At 43.2% G+C, this 16,696-nt stretch overlaps 1 protein-coding gene across 1 annotated transcript in view; it reads right to left on the bottom strand.

Annotated features, from left to right (window-relative positions):
• Positions 1-1,935: 1,935 nt before the first annotated feature.
• The window catches only part of SPPL3 (signal peptide peptidase like 3), a 60,396-nt gene continuing 45,635 nt past the window's right edge, over positions 1,936-16,696 (bottom strand). The window contains exons 5-11 of the mRNA XM_060249270.1: positions 15,849-15,927; positions 14,584-14,696; positions 7,379-7,485; positions 6,301-6,464; positions 5,820-6,019; positions 3,854-3,963; positions 1,936-3,319 (exon numbers count right to left, since the gene is read on the bottom strand). Of these exons, the coding sequence (XP_060105253.1) occupies positions 3,248-3,319; positions 3,854-3,963; positions 5,820-6,019; positions 6,301-6,464; positions 7,379-7,485; positions 14,584-14,696; positions 15,849-15,927 (845 nt within the window). The 3' untranslated portion in view covers positions 1,936-3,247. The remainder of the gene's footprint in view (positions 3,320-3,853; positions 3,964-5,819; positions 6,020-6,300; positions 6,465-7,378; positions 7,486-14,583; positions 14,697-15,848; positions 15,928-16,696) is intronic.

The raw sequence follows: 16,696 nt of genomic DNA, 5'->3' as shown, positions 1-16,696 counted from the left end.
TGCGATGCTTTGCCTTGCCAATGAAGCAAGGCAGGTCTTGTTTCACCTACCTCTACCCTAACCCTCAACCATCCCACAACTCTTGCCAAAAAGTTCCAGGATTTTAGGATCCATTTGTTACACATGATTAACAAAATCAGAGTTATGCAAGTTACAGAGTACAAAACGTAAGCTTTAAATACTAGGATATTATGACCAGCTTGGATATTGTGACCGCTACCCTTATGCTTCTCTCTGGCTGCTGCGGAGGCTATTCTAATAATCCACAATTATTAATTTAATTTTGCTGTACTACCTGTTTCTCTTGCCCCCTAGCATTCTTTTCTTGCATGAGGGCTCCATGAAAAACATAGGTCTTGTGAAGAGCTAACAGCAGAGGAAGTAAGCCCTGTGGTGGACAGCCTCCACCATAGCCAGAAAGGAGTGCAAGGGGAACAGTGTCACTCTCATGGGATTGGGCTGGAGACAAGTGGGACATGCTGCTATTCTCTTCCATAAAATCTCATCATGTGGGGCCTACTCTGAAATCCACCGTGTCATACACCACAAATAAGCCTTTTGAAGGAAACCTCTTTTTTTGGTCAAATTTAATTCATGTCAATTGAACAAATCTAACGCAATTATTTTAATTTTGGTGCTTTCCCTAACTAACATTATGCTCAAGAGCACCAATCTGTTTGAATGGTATTTCTCCAGCAAGTGAAAAATGCACCTTTTAAAAACTTTTGTTCACTGGAACAATGGACAGGAAAAGTGTAATGCATTTCTGATTTAATTTAGTATGGAATGTTCTGAAGAAATCTATACAAATCAGCTTAACCCAGTCAACCAAATCAAACTGCCATTTTTTCAATTTATAGAGCTGCAAATGAAAAAAACCAGAATCGGAAGAAATGGGTACATTTTGGCTTAAATCTTCCAAGGGGAATGTTGGAAAACGTAGTTGCTGGCTTTGTGTCACTAGTCAAGGTTACTTCTAATCCAGGGGTCCCCAACCCCTGGTCTGCGGACTGCAACTGGTTCGCGGCCTGTTAGCAACTGAGCCGCACAGGATCTTGCCGCCCCACCACACGGCACCTCCCCTCCCCGTGCTGCCTCCTCCTCCCACTGTAATTCACAATTTTAAGGCCCAGGAAGGTGGTGAAGTGCCACCTTTCCAGTCTCTTTAAAGGCCAACCCCCCGAAGGCTGGGCTCCTATGCCCCTCTGGCGCCCTCACAATTAGCAAAGGGGGGCAGCAGTGGTGAGCAACCTGCTGGAAAAGTGGTGCTGGCCTTGCCTGCTCCCCACTTTGCTGATTGTGAGCGCGCCAGAGGGGCATAGGAGCCCAGCCTTCAGTGCATTTTTTTCCCGCCAATCAGTTGATTGGGGGGGGGGGGTGTTGGCCTTTAAAAAGCTTCACTGCCTCTTCCTGGAGCCTAGGGGGTGGGGTGGGAGACCAAATTTGGTGCCCCCACCATGCTGGCCCTGGGGCCGCAGTGGGCTGGCCTCTGGTGCCAAAAAGGTAGGGGGCCACTGTTCTAATCCACAGAAACAGTGGAACAATCCTTTGATCAGATCACAGGTCTATCTTGCCCCGTATCCTGTTTCCAACACTGGCTGGCCCAATGGCTAAGGGGAAACTCAGAGAATGGGAAGGCTACAGCTTTCCCCAAAAAGCATATGGGAAACAGCAAAGAAAATAAAAAACTGGTAAATTTAAGGGGATAACAAATCTGTTTGGACTACAAGGGCCTGTGAAATTGTAATGTCAAGAGAAGGCAGGTTGAATTTAAAGGAATAGCATTTTTTAAAACAAGAGGTTCAGAAGCACAGGCCGTCAGGTCACACTGCAAAAAAGTAAAAAAAAAAAAACTTCAAGTTTTCATTTTAGCAGGCAGAAGACGACCCTAAGAAGAACCAGTCTTTCACAGTTAAAATAACATAACCAGGACAGTTTGTTTGTTTTTTTAAAAAAGTCCACATTTTAACAGACTCCCAGGTACAAAGCAGTCAGCACAAACTTAGACCAATCACAACAGCAGAGGACATGGGTTTTTTCTTCTCTCTCTCTTTTTTTAAAAGGGGCAGGGAATGGGGAAAATACAGCACACTAATGAAATAAAATGCAAAAAAATTACAAAAAAATAGAAAATAGAAAAAAATGTATTTACAAGTCATACATTACTATGATCCGAACGCACAAAGACAACAGCTGCTATAATACATGCACTGGGTCAAGAAGGGACCTACTAAAAACCTGTAATGAGAAGTTGTAAAAATACCCACAAACAAAAGGGGGGCAGGCGTGGGGAGAGGAGGTAAACGGCTTTAGCTTTTTTGTCCCCCTCCCCTAAGTTTGCTACATTGATTGAAATCAAATAATCCCCTAAATTCCAGGAGTACATTCAGTACAAAATACTACACTGGTTTTTAACTGAAGGTTCACTCATGGAAGGGAAGGGGGGGTGGGGAGAGACAGCAGCGTATTTGCAGATCCATATACAAGAAAGCCATAGTAAACTGCTCTACATGCTAAAAATTACAGCAAGCCCCTGTCTGCTACAAAGTATGATCCTAGCAGGTTTTTCCTTTGCATTTAATTCATATATATAGGTCTATAACGTGTCTGTGTGTGAGAGAGTGTGTGTGTGTGTGTGTATCTGTGGGTATAAAAGTCGTGCCCTTGTTCACTGCAATATGACATCTGGGTGGAAATGTAACTTGTTACAACAAAGTCTTTATGTTGTTTACTGCAAGAAGTCACTCAATGTCTGTGGATTTAATAAGTCACCTCACACCACAGAAAAATTTAATAAATCAAAAAAAAAAGTTATAGTGACAGAAAAACTTCTGTCTCAGTTCTCTTGGAAACTGAAGTCAGACAGAAAACTGGTCCCAAGGTAGTTTGGGGGGTTCTCCAACAAACTCCAGTCTCTACGACCATTTTCCTTTTAGTGTTCATAAGTTCCTTAATGATGCTGCACCATTTTCACCATAAAGTCTGTCTCCTCCTCTCCAAGGAGAGTCAGTTGCAAATCCATAAAAGAGGAGGGGAAGAGGAAGATGAAGAGGGTGGCTGCAGTTGCAAAGAAGTGTCCCCATTTCCAGACAGGGAGGGGGAGCCCCCCTCCAGACTTCTCGTTCTCAAGACAAGTTCCATCAGTGGGCAATTCTCCCAAATACCAGCTCAGCTTCAGGAGATGACCGATCTGCAAGCCGAAAGAAGGACCAAAGGCAGAAGTTCTGGTCACTTTCTATCCGTTCCATCATACCTCCAAGAAACGTGAACTGCTAGACTTGGAGTGGAATGGTTCAGACCACATGCGGCGCAGATCACCCTGCAGAAGAAAAAACGAAGAGCATGTTCGTTTATGAGGCCTCAGAAATGTTGATTTCTCTAATCTGATACATGTTACTACTACCTGTTGCAAAAAATATCCAGAATAAGAAAAATGATTTGCTTTTCAAACAGGAGTGACAAAATTCACCCTTTCCCCATCTCAAATCAAGCACCAGCTACTGGAAACAAGAGCAAGGGGCCTCTCTTCAAAGTCCCTTTTTGGGCCATGTGCTGAAAATTCTTTTTTACATAATTCATGCTTACAGTGGGCAAGGAATCTACCAACAATCAGAAAGAAAAGTAAGACCACCCACTCAAAATTCAAACTGGAAGTAAGGCCCCTGCTGCTACATTTCCCTAAGGGCTACATCAGCCCAAGACATCATTCAAAAAATTGCAGCACCCAATCCATAAAGATGCACCCAGAATCCCTTGTGCCAGAGGAATCTGGGACACAGCTCCAATTTTGTATTTCCAAAATACACTGCTGTCTTATGCCCCTCCCTGGGGGTGTGATTGCTGTCCCACTCACCTTTAAGTAGGCCATGGTGAGGAGTGGCAATAAGGTGAAGGGTACCAAGTACAGCAGTGCAGGCTGTGCTGCCCGGTGAATGCGAGAAGCAACTGTTGCTGTTAAAAGACCTACAAGACAAAAGAAAGCATATTATCAGAGCTTCTGGAAATGATGGCATAAGGGGTGTTGGGCATCTGGTTTCATTATTTATTTTTCCAAGTCCAGCCCAGAGGCTGAAAAGGGCAGAAGAGGATCCCAGGAGCCAACTTGTCAAGATCAAGAGATGCCAGAGCAATCCGGGACCTAGGGCATCTCTGTTTCAATTTTTGCACAACTTCCCTGCTTCTGTTCTTCCAATATCAAGAAATAAGCATTCATGCTATATCACTGCATTCATCTCTGGAGCATGGTTCACAGAGAATGCCAGACCCAGTAATAGGTGCAACATGGAAGAGTCTAGAACGTTAATTCTACCATTCACACATCTTGAGCTACATAGTTACACAGTAATACCTAAAACATGTAAACTACACTTCATAAAACTCTGTCAACAGCTGAATGAAGTATTCTTTCTTTGAGTGGTACTTTCAGTTCCGCTTTGACATTTGTCAGCTCTGATCAAAGCTTTATGCAAATTACCCTCATCAGATAAAAGAAACTATTCAGTGACCAACCTCCTCAACCCACCTCAAGGCATGATTCCAACATCAATACCACCAGGACATCATACTCAGGTACAGCCATTCATTCCCCCCAATTATATATTTTATCCAATTACGCACGTACACAATTCCACTTAATTTATTTAAAACATTTTACACTACTTCATCCTACACCAGGAATGGTCTTGCAAATTAAAACATGTAACACCACCATCAAAATAGCAACCCAGTATTGCAACAACATTCAAAGTCCTCAGCACATGTCAAACTGATGAAGAAGGGCTTACTTACATCCTCTATACAAATGTGACACAGCTTTCCTAATCTCTTTCAGCAAAGAACTCATGGGGTGTGAAACTAATCTGAAACTGACCCGTGTCATTATTCAAAGATGTCTCTTCCCAATATCTGAAGGGATTCTTCCCTACCCAGAAGAGCCATTAATAATTCAGGCCAAAAGCCCAGTAAATTTTTGATGGTGGGACTTAACTGACCATCATGGGCAAAGATCACCTGTGCCCAAAGCTGCCTCCCCAACCTCAAGCATCTTGTCAAAATCTATCAGCGTGAACAACCTGAGTTAATCTGAGAACTGTGACAAACTGTTGCCTCCAACACTGCCAGTATTGTCATTGTATCTAAAGTGGCATGTATGCTGGACCAGATTCAAGCGGTTTTGTTGGCAAAAAACTGAGCATGAGCATCACAGTAAGCAGCAGATGGCTCACCCTCTGTTGGCTCAAGGCTTTCTCTCTCACACACACACAGCAGTTTGGCTGGATGTAATTCAGCTGACACAATAGTAGTAATTTTTTTTAAAAACCCTTTTTGCCATCATCACTACCACCTCATAGGTTTGTCCATAGACCTGTGGCATGTTTGACAGACTTGGATGTTTCTCTAACAATTTCAAGTTCCCTCAGCTTCTTCATAAACCTTAGGGCCAAGGCCATACAAAACCGACAGAGAGGGGGCAACCCAATCAACCGCCTCTAACATTTTTTTATTTTATTCATATCCCACCCTCCCCTGACAGGCTCATTTCATATTCTGACAAAGGAGTGTCATTGCTACATATACCCAAACAATCCTTCAAAAAATTCCAAAATCCTGATGATTTCTAAGTTTTGGGGAAGAGATGTTAACTGGTTAATGATCCGCCTTCATCAATGGCCAAATATTAACATCCCCGAACAGATCACCAATTTCTCGCTCATTACAGAAAATGAAATCTAGTATGTGGTCTTTTTCATGCACCAACTCCATGGTTGCCATAGTGACTGAAGAGTCCTAGTTTGGTTCAGACCAGGGGGATCCCTTACCTACAAAGTATCCAATGAGCGTGCAGTGAAAATAGGAGACTTTTTGCATGCGACCAGAGATGTTGCCCGGTCCTGGTGTACCACAGGAGTCACTATTGGCTTGTTTCTTGTAGTTGTCATAGCGCAGCACAAAGCACAGCAGCAGGCCTGGCATCACAATATCCCCTATTCCCAGCATGGAGAAGTGGCTGCCTGTGGAACTGAGAAACAAAAGTCCACATTTACAGGCAGCACAGCACCGGATGCTGTACAGGCTCCAGCAGCTCTCTTCCCCATCCCCAACACCCACATCCTTTGAACGATCAGGGCTAATCAATGGGCCAAAGGCATGTTTTTTACATTGGTAAAGTTGGAAATTCTCTTGCTGTTCCCCCTGCAGCTCCTTGTACTTTCTTTTAACTGAGAATGTTTGCCACAGAAGATGAAAAGGAAAGGAATTCTCGACAAAGAGTTATATTAAAAAGCACAAAAACAGTCATACCTTGGAAAGACAAGTTTGCCCGGCAGTGACAAGCGAGGGACATCTCGACCTACATTTGGTCCAAGGTGCAGCTTCCGGGATAAAACGTCTAGGGGGTTATCAGCAGGTTGTGTGGCCACTTTCACCATAACGTTGCTGTTAAAGATGTAGGCAGAGAAGAAGACCTGGAAAAGAGGACACAGTAAGGGCATCTTTTGATATTCTCTCTTCACTACTCAGTTTGGGAGCTCCATGACTTGTACACACTTGAGAAATGATCACAAAGGTCAGGGAAGCATAGAAGACAATGTGACATTTCCTCAGTCAGCTGATATGACAAAGGACTGGCAAAATCAAATTGCTTTATCAGATTTTGCCAGGATCCAATAACTGATTAGTCTCAACAATGATTCTAGCAGGGAAGACATGGATACTACATGCCAAGAAAAGGAATTAGCAGCCAGTGTGGTTCATCCTCGAGGGGGTTGTGGCTCAATTCACCTATAAGAAAGATGCTGCATGGACATGGATCCTGTGGCATTTCCAAGAATCTCTAGAGGGTGTAAAGAAGGAGACAGAGAAATAGAAAAGCAGAAGCCACATGCAGCAAGTGGGAAGAGGCTGACCAAAGCAGCCCTTTCCCCCACCTCAGCTCCCAAAGACACTCTGGCTCAGGAGTGTCCCCATCCTTACTTGGATGATTTCAGTTTCACTCCAGGCTAGTGCCAGCAAACTAGAGATGGCAGTGGCCATACCAGTGATGACACCTATACTTGCTTCTCTGCCTTTGAGTTCTTGGGGCAGACTGAGATGGTACCTTTTGTGACGTGATCCGTCTTATCCTTTTTTGGAATAGAACAACACTTCAGAAGCTGAAGCTGGTTTCCCAGGTGACATGAAATTGGGAAAGTCAGAAAATAATACAGAAAGGATGCAAGTGAACTTCATGGGGGCGGGGAGGACTTTTACAAAGTTATGAAAACACAGCAACATGACCAAAGACAGTACTTCAAGATGCTGCAGGTGATGAATACTACAAGCCAGGCTCCAAGGCCAGAAGAACATTTTGCAACTGGTTAAGAGGAATATTTAAACTCACCCAAAAGACATCATAAATTAATAGTCCTGAGAGCAGCAGACATGAAACCTTGAGGCTCGGCAACCGGACAAAGGCAATCATGGCAACACACAGGCCCATAGCCAGAGCTACAAAACAGAAATGTGTATTTGAGCACTAGAATTCAGTTATTAGTGAAGCCACCATACCATACCTGTGTTATTCTAGAGAATGAAAGTGACTGTGTGAGACTATCACTCTTGCAGACGCCTTCTTGGATACAAAGCCTTATGTGTCTAAAGCGGTAGGTGTTTGGTACTAAAACTTCTGCAATCGGGACATTTTGTAAGCAGAACAGATGGTGCAAATTAGCTCTGTGTGCGCACTTAATTTGCTTTTACAGTTTAATTAACTTCTAAGTTTTAGATTTGGGGGGGGGGGCAAAGAACAAACAAAAGAATCCTAGGGACTAATTCCTCTCTAAACCATGAGAGTTTTTCCTCAATATTTGAAATATTTCCTCAATATTTGACACATTGGCAAGAGAAAACCCACATTTGCTCAACTAAACTGCAGCTATATGGAACACAGACAATGCCAGGATAGGACTGAAACTTTACTGATGTATCAGTGGCTACAGTAGCCTTTAGATAAGACTACATAAGTAATTCTGACAGATATGGAGGATGCTTGAGAGACCTTGAAGATGGATAGCAAGGCCCAAAAATGCCAGGTCCTCACAGCTGGAAATAGTAAACCACCTTAACCCTAAATTAAACATTTGAGGGAGAGGAAGAAATTCACTTCACTCCCATCCTTTCAGTTTACAATAAACAATGCAATGACGACAACAAAGAGTAAATAAAGAGTAGGGACTGAAGAGCAGCTGAGCTATAAACAAACAAAAACTCGGCAGAAAGGACATCTTGGTTCAAGTCTCCTCTTGGCTTAAAGCACAGCAATCTCTCTCAAATTCAACCCACAATCTGCAATGTGACTGTAGTAAATATGACCTAACTTATAGGATGGTGGTTGCACTGATGACATATGAAATACTATGAACACACTAAAGCACTATATAAAATCTTATGACTACTACTAACATTTGGTTGCACACAAGACTTTCATCACAAATACACATTAGGAAAAGCATTGAGTGTGTCAATTGCATTGTGTACCCAGCAGAGGAAACTGCGAAATTCCCATGTTAGGAAGTATATAGTTTCTCCATACAAATTCATCCACATGGACCAAAATGGTAAATCAAACAGTCAAGAATGCCTGGAGATAAGCCAAGACACTGGCATTTTCTCTTTGTTGCTCACTTTCAACATGCAGGTGTAGAAATACCCAATTACATTAGCACAAATGTCACTGTGTGGGGCAATTAGCTTTCATTCAAAACATGATGAGCTGTCAACCTTGCCTGTGAGATCACAAATGGTTATACACAAGAATATTACTCAAGGCTCAAATAAAATAGAACTGGCAAGTAATATGATTAATTGTTAGCGCATCCAGTGAAGGCCAAATCACCTGATGCAGAAACACCAGAGAAAAAGGTGTGGCCTTAGCCACTTGCTATGTAAACTTCATTGCTGTTCTGCTGCATTGAAAGACAAACAGATAAGAAAATTCTGTCCTTTCGAAAGCTTAAGTACAAAATCTGTGCTCATCTATAGATCTTGAGAGCAGATTAAGTTTTATCACAGGTCTGGAAAATTATTTTTCCTGGAAATTAATACTTCATTTCATAAAGTCACACAAGTTTTGGCTCAGACAATAAACAGCAAAAGGGGGGGGGGGGAGGATTAACCCTTAATTTTCATAAAGATGATTCCTGCAAACAGACAGGCAGCCTCAGCCCTTTCAAAATTAGTTTCAAACCTCATTCTCCATCTTAGTAACCTTCTCAAAATAATGTACTCCTCAAGAAATGAATGTTTTGCCACTTGGAAAACCAGTCATTACATTGCAATCTATGTAACCAATATAGTTCCCATGTATTTCAACAGAGTAACTCAGAGACTCCTGGCCATATCTAGCTCCCTGGGCATTACTGTCTAGCTTCTTATCTACTCGTGAATATAAGAGTGAAATATTAAGAGTACTGTCAATGTCAAGAGGATCTGCTCAACCACTTTGGGGGTGGTAGTCTTTCTCACCTAGACTCAAAGCAGATTACGTAAGAGGAAATCAAATATGATCAACACAATGGGACCTCCAATGAACAACAGGGGTTGGACTACAGAAATCTGAACACAAACAGTAGGAAAAAAGCATGAACTTTTAAACATGATACAGTGGTATAAAAATTATCTAGTCTGGAGCATATTTACAGTGTTAAACAACAATACATTGGTTTAGATTACAGTCCCTACCCCTTTACCAAAACAACTTTCCGACAATTTCATTACAGTATCTACCTGCACAAAAACCCCTCTTGAATAATTCCATTTTGTATGGTTTGGGGAAAGCCATCCTTCCTAGCCTCCTCAGGGATGCCATTCTGTTAGGTGGGGGCCAAAACAGAGAATGCACAATTTCAGATGATTACCAATTTGCAAGATGGTACTCCACAAGGCCTTGCTGGGATGAGCAAAGTTGGCATGGCAGAGCATAGGGAAAGAGGTGGTCCTGCAGATAAGAGGGACCATGGCTATGAAAAGCTTTGAATGTGATAGTCCATGCCTTGAACCAAGCCTGGTAACAAATGGGCAGCCAATAGAGTGACTGCAGAATGGGAGTGATCTGCATATTCCTCCCGGCTCCCAATAATTACCTAGCTGCAGCTGAGCCCACTAGCGGAGAAGGCAGAATATAAATCAGCAAAAAATAAATACATTTTGAACTAGGTGGACTATCTTTTAATAGACTTAAAAAGTAGACCTATGTACAGCGTGTCACCCTAGTCTCGAGGTTACCATGGCATGAATCCAGATTGACAGATCAGCCAACTCAAGGTAGGGGACTGTCTCAAAGGCTAGACTGAGAAGGAAGAAAGCATTTTTTTGCAACTGCGTTAACTTGCTTCTCCAGCAGTAACCCCAAGGCTCTTAACTGAGTCTGCAAGTGTTAGCTGAACACCACTGCAAGTGGGAAACGCAAAGTCCTTCAAGTCATCCCCCCACCAGCATCACTTCTGTGTTGTGTATATAATTTGCTCAAATAATCAGGGAACTGAAGACTGTACAACTGACACTTGATACACTGTACAGCTACATATGGATATAGTCATATTAGATATTAACAATGCACAATCAACTGTGTATACAGGACTTATATGCTGCTAGATATTTGTAAGGATAATGCAAAACACAGTGAGCCACACTGCAAAAATGCAACCAACTAAACAAAATATTATTGCCTAGAAAATAAACTACTCAAACTATTCTATGAAAATTTATTTTATATCATATACACAATTCATAAATACAAATTCCAAAGCTATTTAAAAACCAACAATATAAAAATTCAAACTGTCAAATCACAGAGCAAAAACCAATGTTCCCAGTCCATCAAAAGTCATTCTGGTGTCTTCAGTTTTCCAAAACAGAAGCCACATTCCAAGTTGAAACTAGACAACTGAACCCCAACACTGATGTCCAAAGATGGTGGTCCCAATGAAATTCTACAGGCATGCTAGCAATATTGTTCTGTGTTTCACCTGGCAAAGCTTTTTCGAGTAGGAACCACTTTCTCAAAACAGGATATTACTGAAACAAAAACTCAGGCATGTTCTTCCAAAATATTTATTCAAGGCTTTCTTGTGGTTTGTATCCTGTGTCCTGTCTTTGGATATCAATGTTGGAGCTTGTCTGTCTAGTTGCAACTTGGAATATGGCTTCTGTGAAAACTGAAGACACCAGAGAACCTTCAACAGAGTAACTTATGAGCCTTTGATGGACTGGGAACATTGGTTTTTGCCCTATAATTTGACAATTTGATATTGTCGGTATTCAAATAGCTTTGGAATTTGTATTTCTGAAGTGTATAAGATGTAAAATTAATTTTCATAGAATAGTTTTAGTTTAATTGTTTTCTGGGCAATAGTATTTTTTCCATGCAGTTGCTTTGTTGGTGGATGCTGGCTGCCATCTGTCAGACCAGAAAATCATGAACAATAACAAATGAAGAGATACCATTTATCTTCCCACTCACAGAAAGCAAATCCTTTTGTCACTTGAAAAAATGAACAGCCTATCCATAATAGATCAGCTGATTGGCATATCAAACCAGTTATGATTACCTGGTTCACTAGCCCTTCCCCACAACAGCTCAAGCAGAATACCACACTGAAGGATACCACACCTAACCCTAACTGTTCTCCACAGCCAAGTGACCAGCTCTGTCCCCCAGTCCTTGCTCTACTGCCAGTGGTTGAAGAGAAGTAGTACTAAAAGCCCTGTTCACAAACTAGTCAGAGTTTCTACTCCAGATGGTATCCTTTCCTCTTACGGACAGCCAGAAGTTATATACGGAGCTCTTAAAACCCTTACACATCTTGCAATTTCCTACAAAGACTGATTGTCCCACTGGGGGAAGAAGAAGTTATGTGTTCAGCATGCTTGTCATTCATAGAGAGGAGAGAAGGGCTTTGCCCCAGTGAAAGATCCTCTGCTTTGCATACTTTATTTTATTTATTTATTTATTTAAGATTTATATCCCGCCCTTCCCACAAGTGGCTCAGGGCGGCTTCCAATAGTAGATCCATCAAAATTACACATATAAAGGGATCCATATTTAAAACAGATAAAACAGATAAAACAGATAAAACCCTAGTTATTAATACACATAAATATTTCAGCTATATATAAAAGGAATCCAGCAAGTTACAGTAAAATTCTCAAGCTAAGTAAAGGCTAGCCGGAAGAGGGTCGTCTTACAGGCCCTGCGGAACTGAACAAGGTCCCGCAGGGCCCTCACCTCTTCCGGCAGCTGATTCCACCATGTAGGGGCCATAACAGAGAAAGCCCTTTCTCTGGTGGACTTCAACCGGGCTTCCTTCGGCCCAGGGATAGTAAGGAGATTTTGTGTTCCCGACCTCAGTACTCTCTGGGGAACGTGCGGGGAAAGACGGTCCTTCAGGTAGACAGGTCCCAAGCCATATAGGGCTTTAAAGGTGATAACCAGCACCTTGTACCGGACTCGGTATATTACTGGAAGCCAGTGCAGGGTCCGAAGACCCGGCTGAATGTGTTCCCGCTTTGGGAGACCTAATAACAGCCGGGCCGCGGCATTCTGCACCAGCTGCAATTTCCGAGTTCGGGACAGGGGCAGCCCCATGTAGAGGGCATTACAGTAGTCTAACCTCGAGGTGACCGTGGCGTGGATCACTGTTGCTAGGTCGTCGCGCTCCAAAAAGGGGGCCAACTGCCTTGCCCGCCTAAGATGAAAAAACGCGGACTTGGCAGCGGCTGCTATCTGAGCCTCCATCTTTAGGGAAGGCTCCAACAGCACCCCCAAGCTCCTGACCCTGTCCGCCGCTATCAGCGGCGCACCGTCAAAGGCTGGTAGGGGGATTCCCCCTTCCGGACCACGGCGACCCAAGCAAAGGACCTCTGTCTTCGCAGGATTAAGCTTCAGCCCGCTCAGTCTGAGCCATTCAGCCACGGCATATAGTGCCCGGTCTAGATTTTCCGGGACGCAGGTCGGCTGGCCATCCATCAATAGATAGAGCTGGGTGTCATCAGCATACTGATGACACCCTAGCCCGTACCTTCGGGCAATCTGGGCAAGAGGTCGCATATAGATGTTAAATAACATCGGGGAGAGAACCGCCCCTTGAGGCACACCGCAGTCAAGTGTGCACCTCCGGGACAGCTCCCCCCCAACTGCGACCCTTTGTCCCCGACCTTCAAGGAAAGAGGAAAGCCACTGTAAAGCCAACCCCTGAATCCCTGCGTCGGCGAGGCGACCCTTCAGTAGCCGGTGGTCGACCGTGTCGAACGCCGCCGACAGGTCCAACAGCATCAGCACCGCCGAGCCGCCCCGATCCAGATGCCGTTGAAGGTCATCCATTAGGGCGACCAGCACCGTCTCCGTCCCATGTCCCGGGCGAAAGCCGGACTGAAATGGGTCAAGGATGGAAGCATCCTCCAGGACCCAGGCTCAATCTCCAGCATCTCCAGTTAAAAGGACTAGGCAGTGATGTGAAAGACTTCTAACCTGAGACCTTGGAGAGCTGCTGCCAGTCTGATAATGACCTTGATGGACCAAGGGTCTGATTCAGTATAAGGCGGCTTTGTGTGTGATCACTACGTATTCTTTGTGTTTGAAGAGTTTATTTGGTCACAGCACCACTGAGGTGGGCAGCCCCTTTTCCAACTAGCCACGTACTCACAACCGAGCATGTTATCACACCACACTTCAAACCTTAGCGTATACACTCATTCCTAAAGGAAGAAGGGTCTCCATGTGTCATATTGTAACATACAAAATATGTCAGAAGCCCACCTCCCATATGAGCCTCTATCTGAACCTGCCTTCTGATTGGATGGAGGCATTCACTCTGCTGAGGATGCAAAGGGCAGCCTTTTAATAAGGGTGGATAATGCTACTCCAGGATTCATCAGAAGTAAATAAATGACCCAATCACAACCCACACAGAGATGTGGCAGAAGTGCCTCCCCAATGGGAGACTGAATGGAAATACAGATGGTCAGACCAGTGACTCAAAAATGCAGCAGTCAGCCTCTCCAAGGGATTTTATTTATTTGGGAAAAGCATATGCTTCCTCTACCAGTTTGGTATAATGGTTGTACGTGGACTTTTATCTGGGAGAACTGGGTTTGATTCCCCACTCCTCCACTTACAGCTGCTGGAATGGCCTTGGGTCCGCCATAGCTTTTGCAGAGCTGTCCTTGAAAGGGCAGCTTTTATGAGGCTCTCTCAGCCCCACCCCAGGGTGTCTGTTGTGGGGGAGGAAGGTAAAGGAGATTGTGTGAGACTCTGAGATTCAGAGTGAAGGACAGGATATAAATCCAATATCATCATCATCTTCTCTCTGGAGACTTGCTCAAGATCACCAGGAATGTTTTCTTTGAGCACACAGAAGGCTTTCTTTCATACACTTTTCCTGCAGCAAACCTACACTTTAGGAAGTATCTTTCAATTCTGAAATTATCACATTATGCAATATGCTCTGCTACAGGAAATGTAGAGTCAATTCTGAACAGATTTAGCAACCCAATTTCACCTGGTCAGTCATATGACCAACCATCACAATTCACACATCTGCCACTTACCATCCATGAGAAGCCAGTGACCAGTTAAGACCCAAATAAGGACAAGCATAACAGAGAGAGAGAAGGAGAGCAGCTCAGCAGCAGTGAAACGTCCACAGCAGCCAAAGGAAATTCTGGGGAGGAAGAAAAAAAAATTACACAATGTTAGCTAGAAGATTTAAGGGGTTCCATTAAATGAAAGGCTAGGGGAGAGACACAGAATCTCAAAATCTTATTTGGAAAAGATTTAAAAACTTCAGAGCACATAATGCAAAAGTGGCAAGATCTCTGTCGCTGGAAACCATTAAAGCTCACGGTTCTGTTCAATTCTTACTGATCTGCTAAGATTGTGAAGTTTGAGAAGAAAGGGTTTAGTTTGACTGTCCTCAAGCCACTTGTGCCATCTTTTACAATATGGCCTGCTCATGAGGACTTTTCAGAATGCAGTATTCCATCCAGCTGTCACACAAGTTGGGCAATGGTTCCACACTTACTGTAGTACTGGAAATACCTGGATATTTGAAACAGCTAAAGACCTAGGTTCAGCTTTACATGTTCTCTCCCTACCACACAATCAAATTTCATCAGAGTAAAGGATGACCAAATATGTTTAGAGAAAAGCATAACTATTGTGCCTTCAATCTGTTGGCACTGTAATATGTTCCCCAGGCCAAAACAGGCGATAGGCGACACTTGTGTCTGACTTTAACAAAGTCACAGTTACAGAGCTGCACTCCCCCTTCATCTGTTATACTATGCAGGGTGGAAATCATGGATCTCCTGTGGATTGCCTACCATGAGACAAGGGGAAGCAGCTGTCCCAAGCAGTGGATTCTGCACATTGCTAAAGGAAACACAGTGGGAAACAGACAACCCACATGGCAACATCTGCTGGGAAGTTCTTCTCAGCAACACTCTTGAAACAAAGAGGAACTGGAGAAGAACACCAACATCCCTTGCATACTTCCTCTTCACTTCAGTGGTGCTTGTGCCAGATTGCAGATTGTGTCCCATGATGATCAGCCCAAGAGTTCTGACTCTACAGACATCCAAGAATGCCTCAAGAATGTCTTCAGTCAGCCCTAACTAAAGTTCGCAGATGTGATGTAAGCTCCACAGCTCCTACTTTGCACAGTAAAACAGAAGCACAGAAAGCAATGGCCTGACTCACTTCTACTTCCTTTGCCTGAACTTGCTTTCAGAGCCAAAGCCATACAACCACCACAGCCCTAGTTTTTTGAAATAAGAGGGTCTTTGCAGTACACAGATGAAAAGAAACTCCTTACTTGTTTTGAGGTGAACAGGGTCGTGTTAAATACTGGCACATTGGGAGCAGAAGGAAAGCAAAGGCTATTGTTGCAAGGACTAGAGAAGCGGAGAGGGGAAAAAAACCAGAATTAGTACAGATCCACTTTCGGTATTCCAAGTACACCAGAGAAAATTAAAATATTAACATTAGGCAATGCTAATTCCGAAACCTTTGAAAAGCTTTTGCTTTATGCACTCTGGCAAGGAACATCTACAACTCAATATCAATCGTCACTGGTAAATTATAATCATGTATCGAAATACATGAGACGTTTTAAGGCAGTGCTGGAAGACCAAATATCCCACAGCATTTAAGTCTAGCTATGAAGCAGTTCTGAAATGCCAAATTTTTGCAACAGAGCCAAAACACAATATGCCAAGTCGGGCTTTGATTTCCGTGAACACAGTTTTTAATGCTTGGAGATATTTTTTGTGACAGAGGTCTAAACACAGCAACACACTGAGCGCAATGTATTCCTGTGTGGCTCCTGCTCATTTAAGTGCAGCTCATGCAGGAGAGCTTCCTAAAGAGCGCTGCTCATTGTCTGAGTCAACTGCCCCTGCTTTACACACTTGAACTTGAACTAAAATCCTACAGCAGACACTGAAACTTAAATCCTCCAAGTTCATTGAAAAATATCAATCCACAGAAAAGACTGCACACAGACAAAACTTCCAGCACTAACTGAAGAAGCAAACTGAGACTTTGCTGAAATCAATATATATTAAAGAGGTAACAATTGATCCAATCCTAAAATAATACTAATTAGAGCACAGAATACTTACACCACACAGGTGCACTAATATGAAAGGAATCTTACAGCCC

Source organism: Heteronotia binoei, chromosome 11 (genome assembly GCF_032191835.1).
Source record: "Heteronotia binoei isolate CCM8104 ecotype False Entrance Well chromosome 11, APGP_CSIRO_Hbin_v1, whole genome shotgun sequence".
NCBI lineage: Eukaryota > Metazoa > Chordata > Lepidosauria > Squamata > Gekkonidae > Heteronotia > Heteronotia binoei.
The sequence above is the reverse complement of the archived record's forward strand: the minus strand, read 5'-3'. Positions and strand labels throughout refer to the sequence as shown.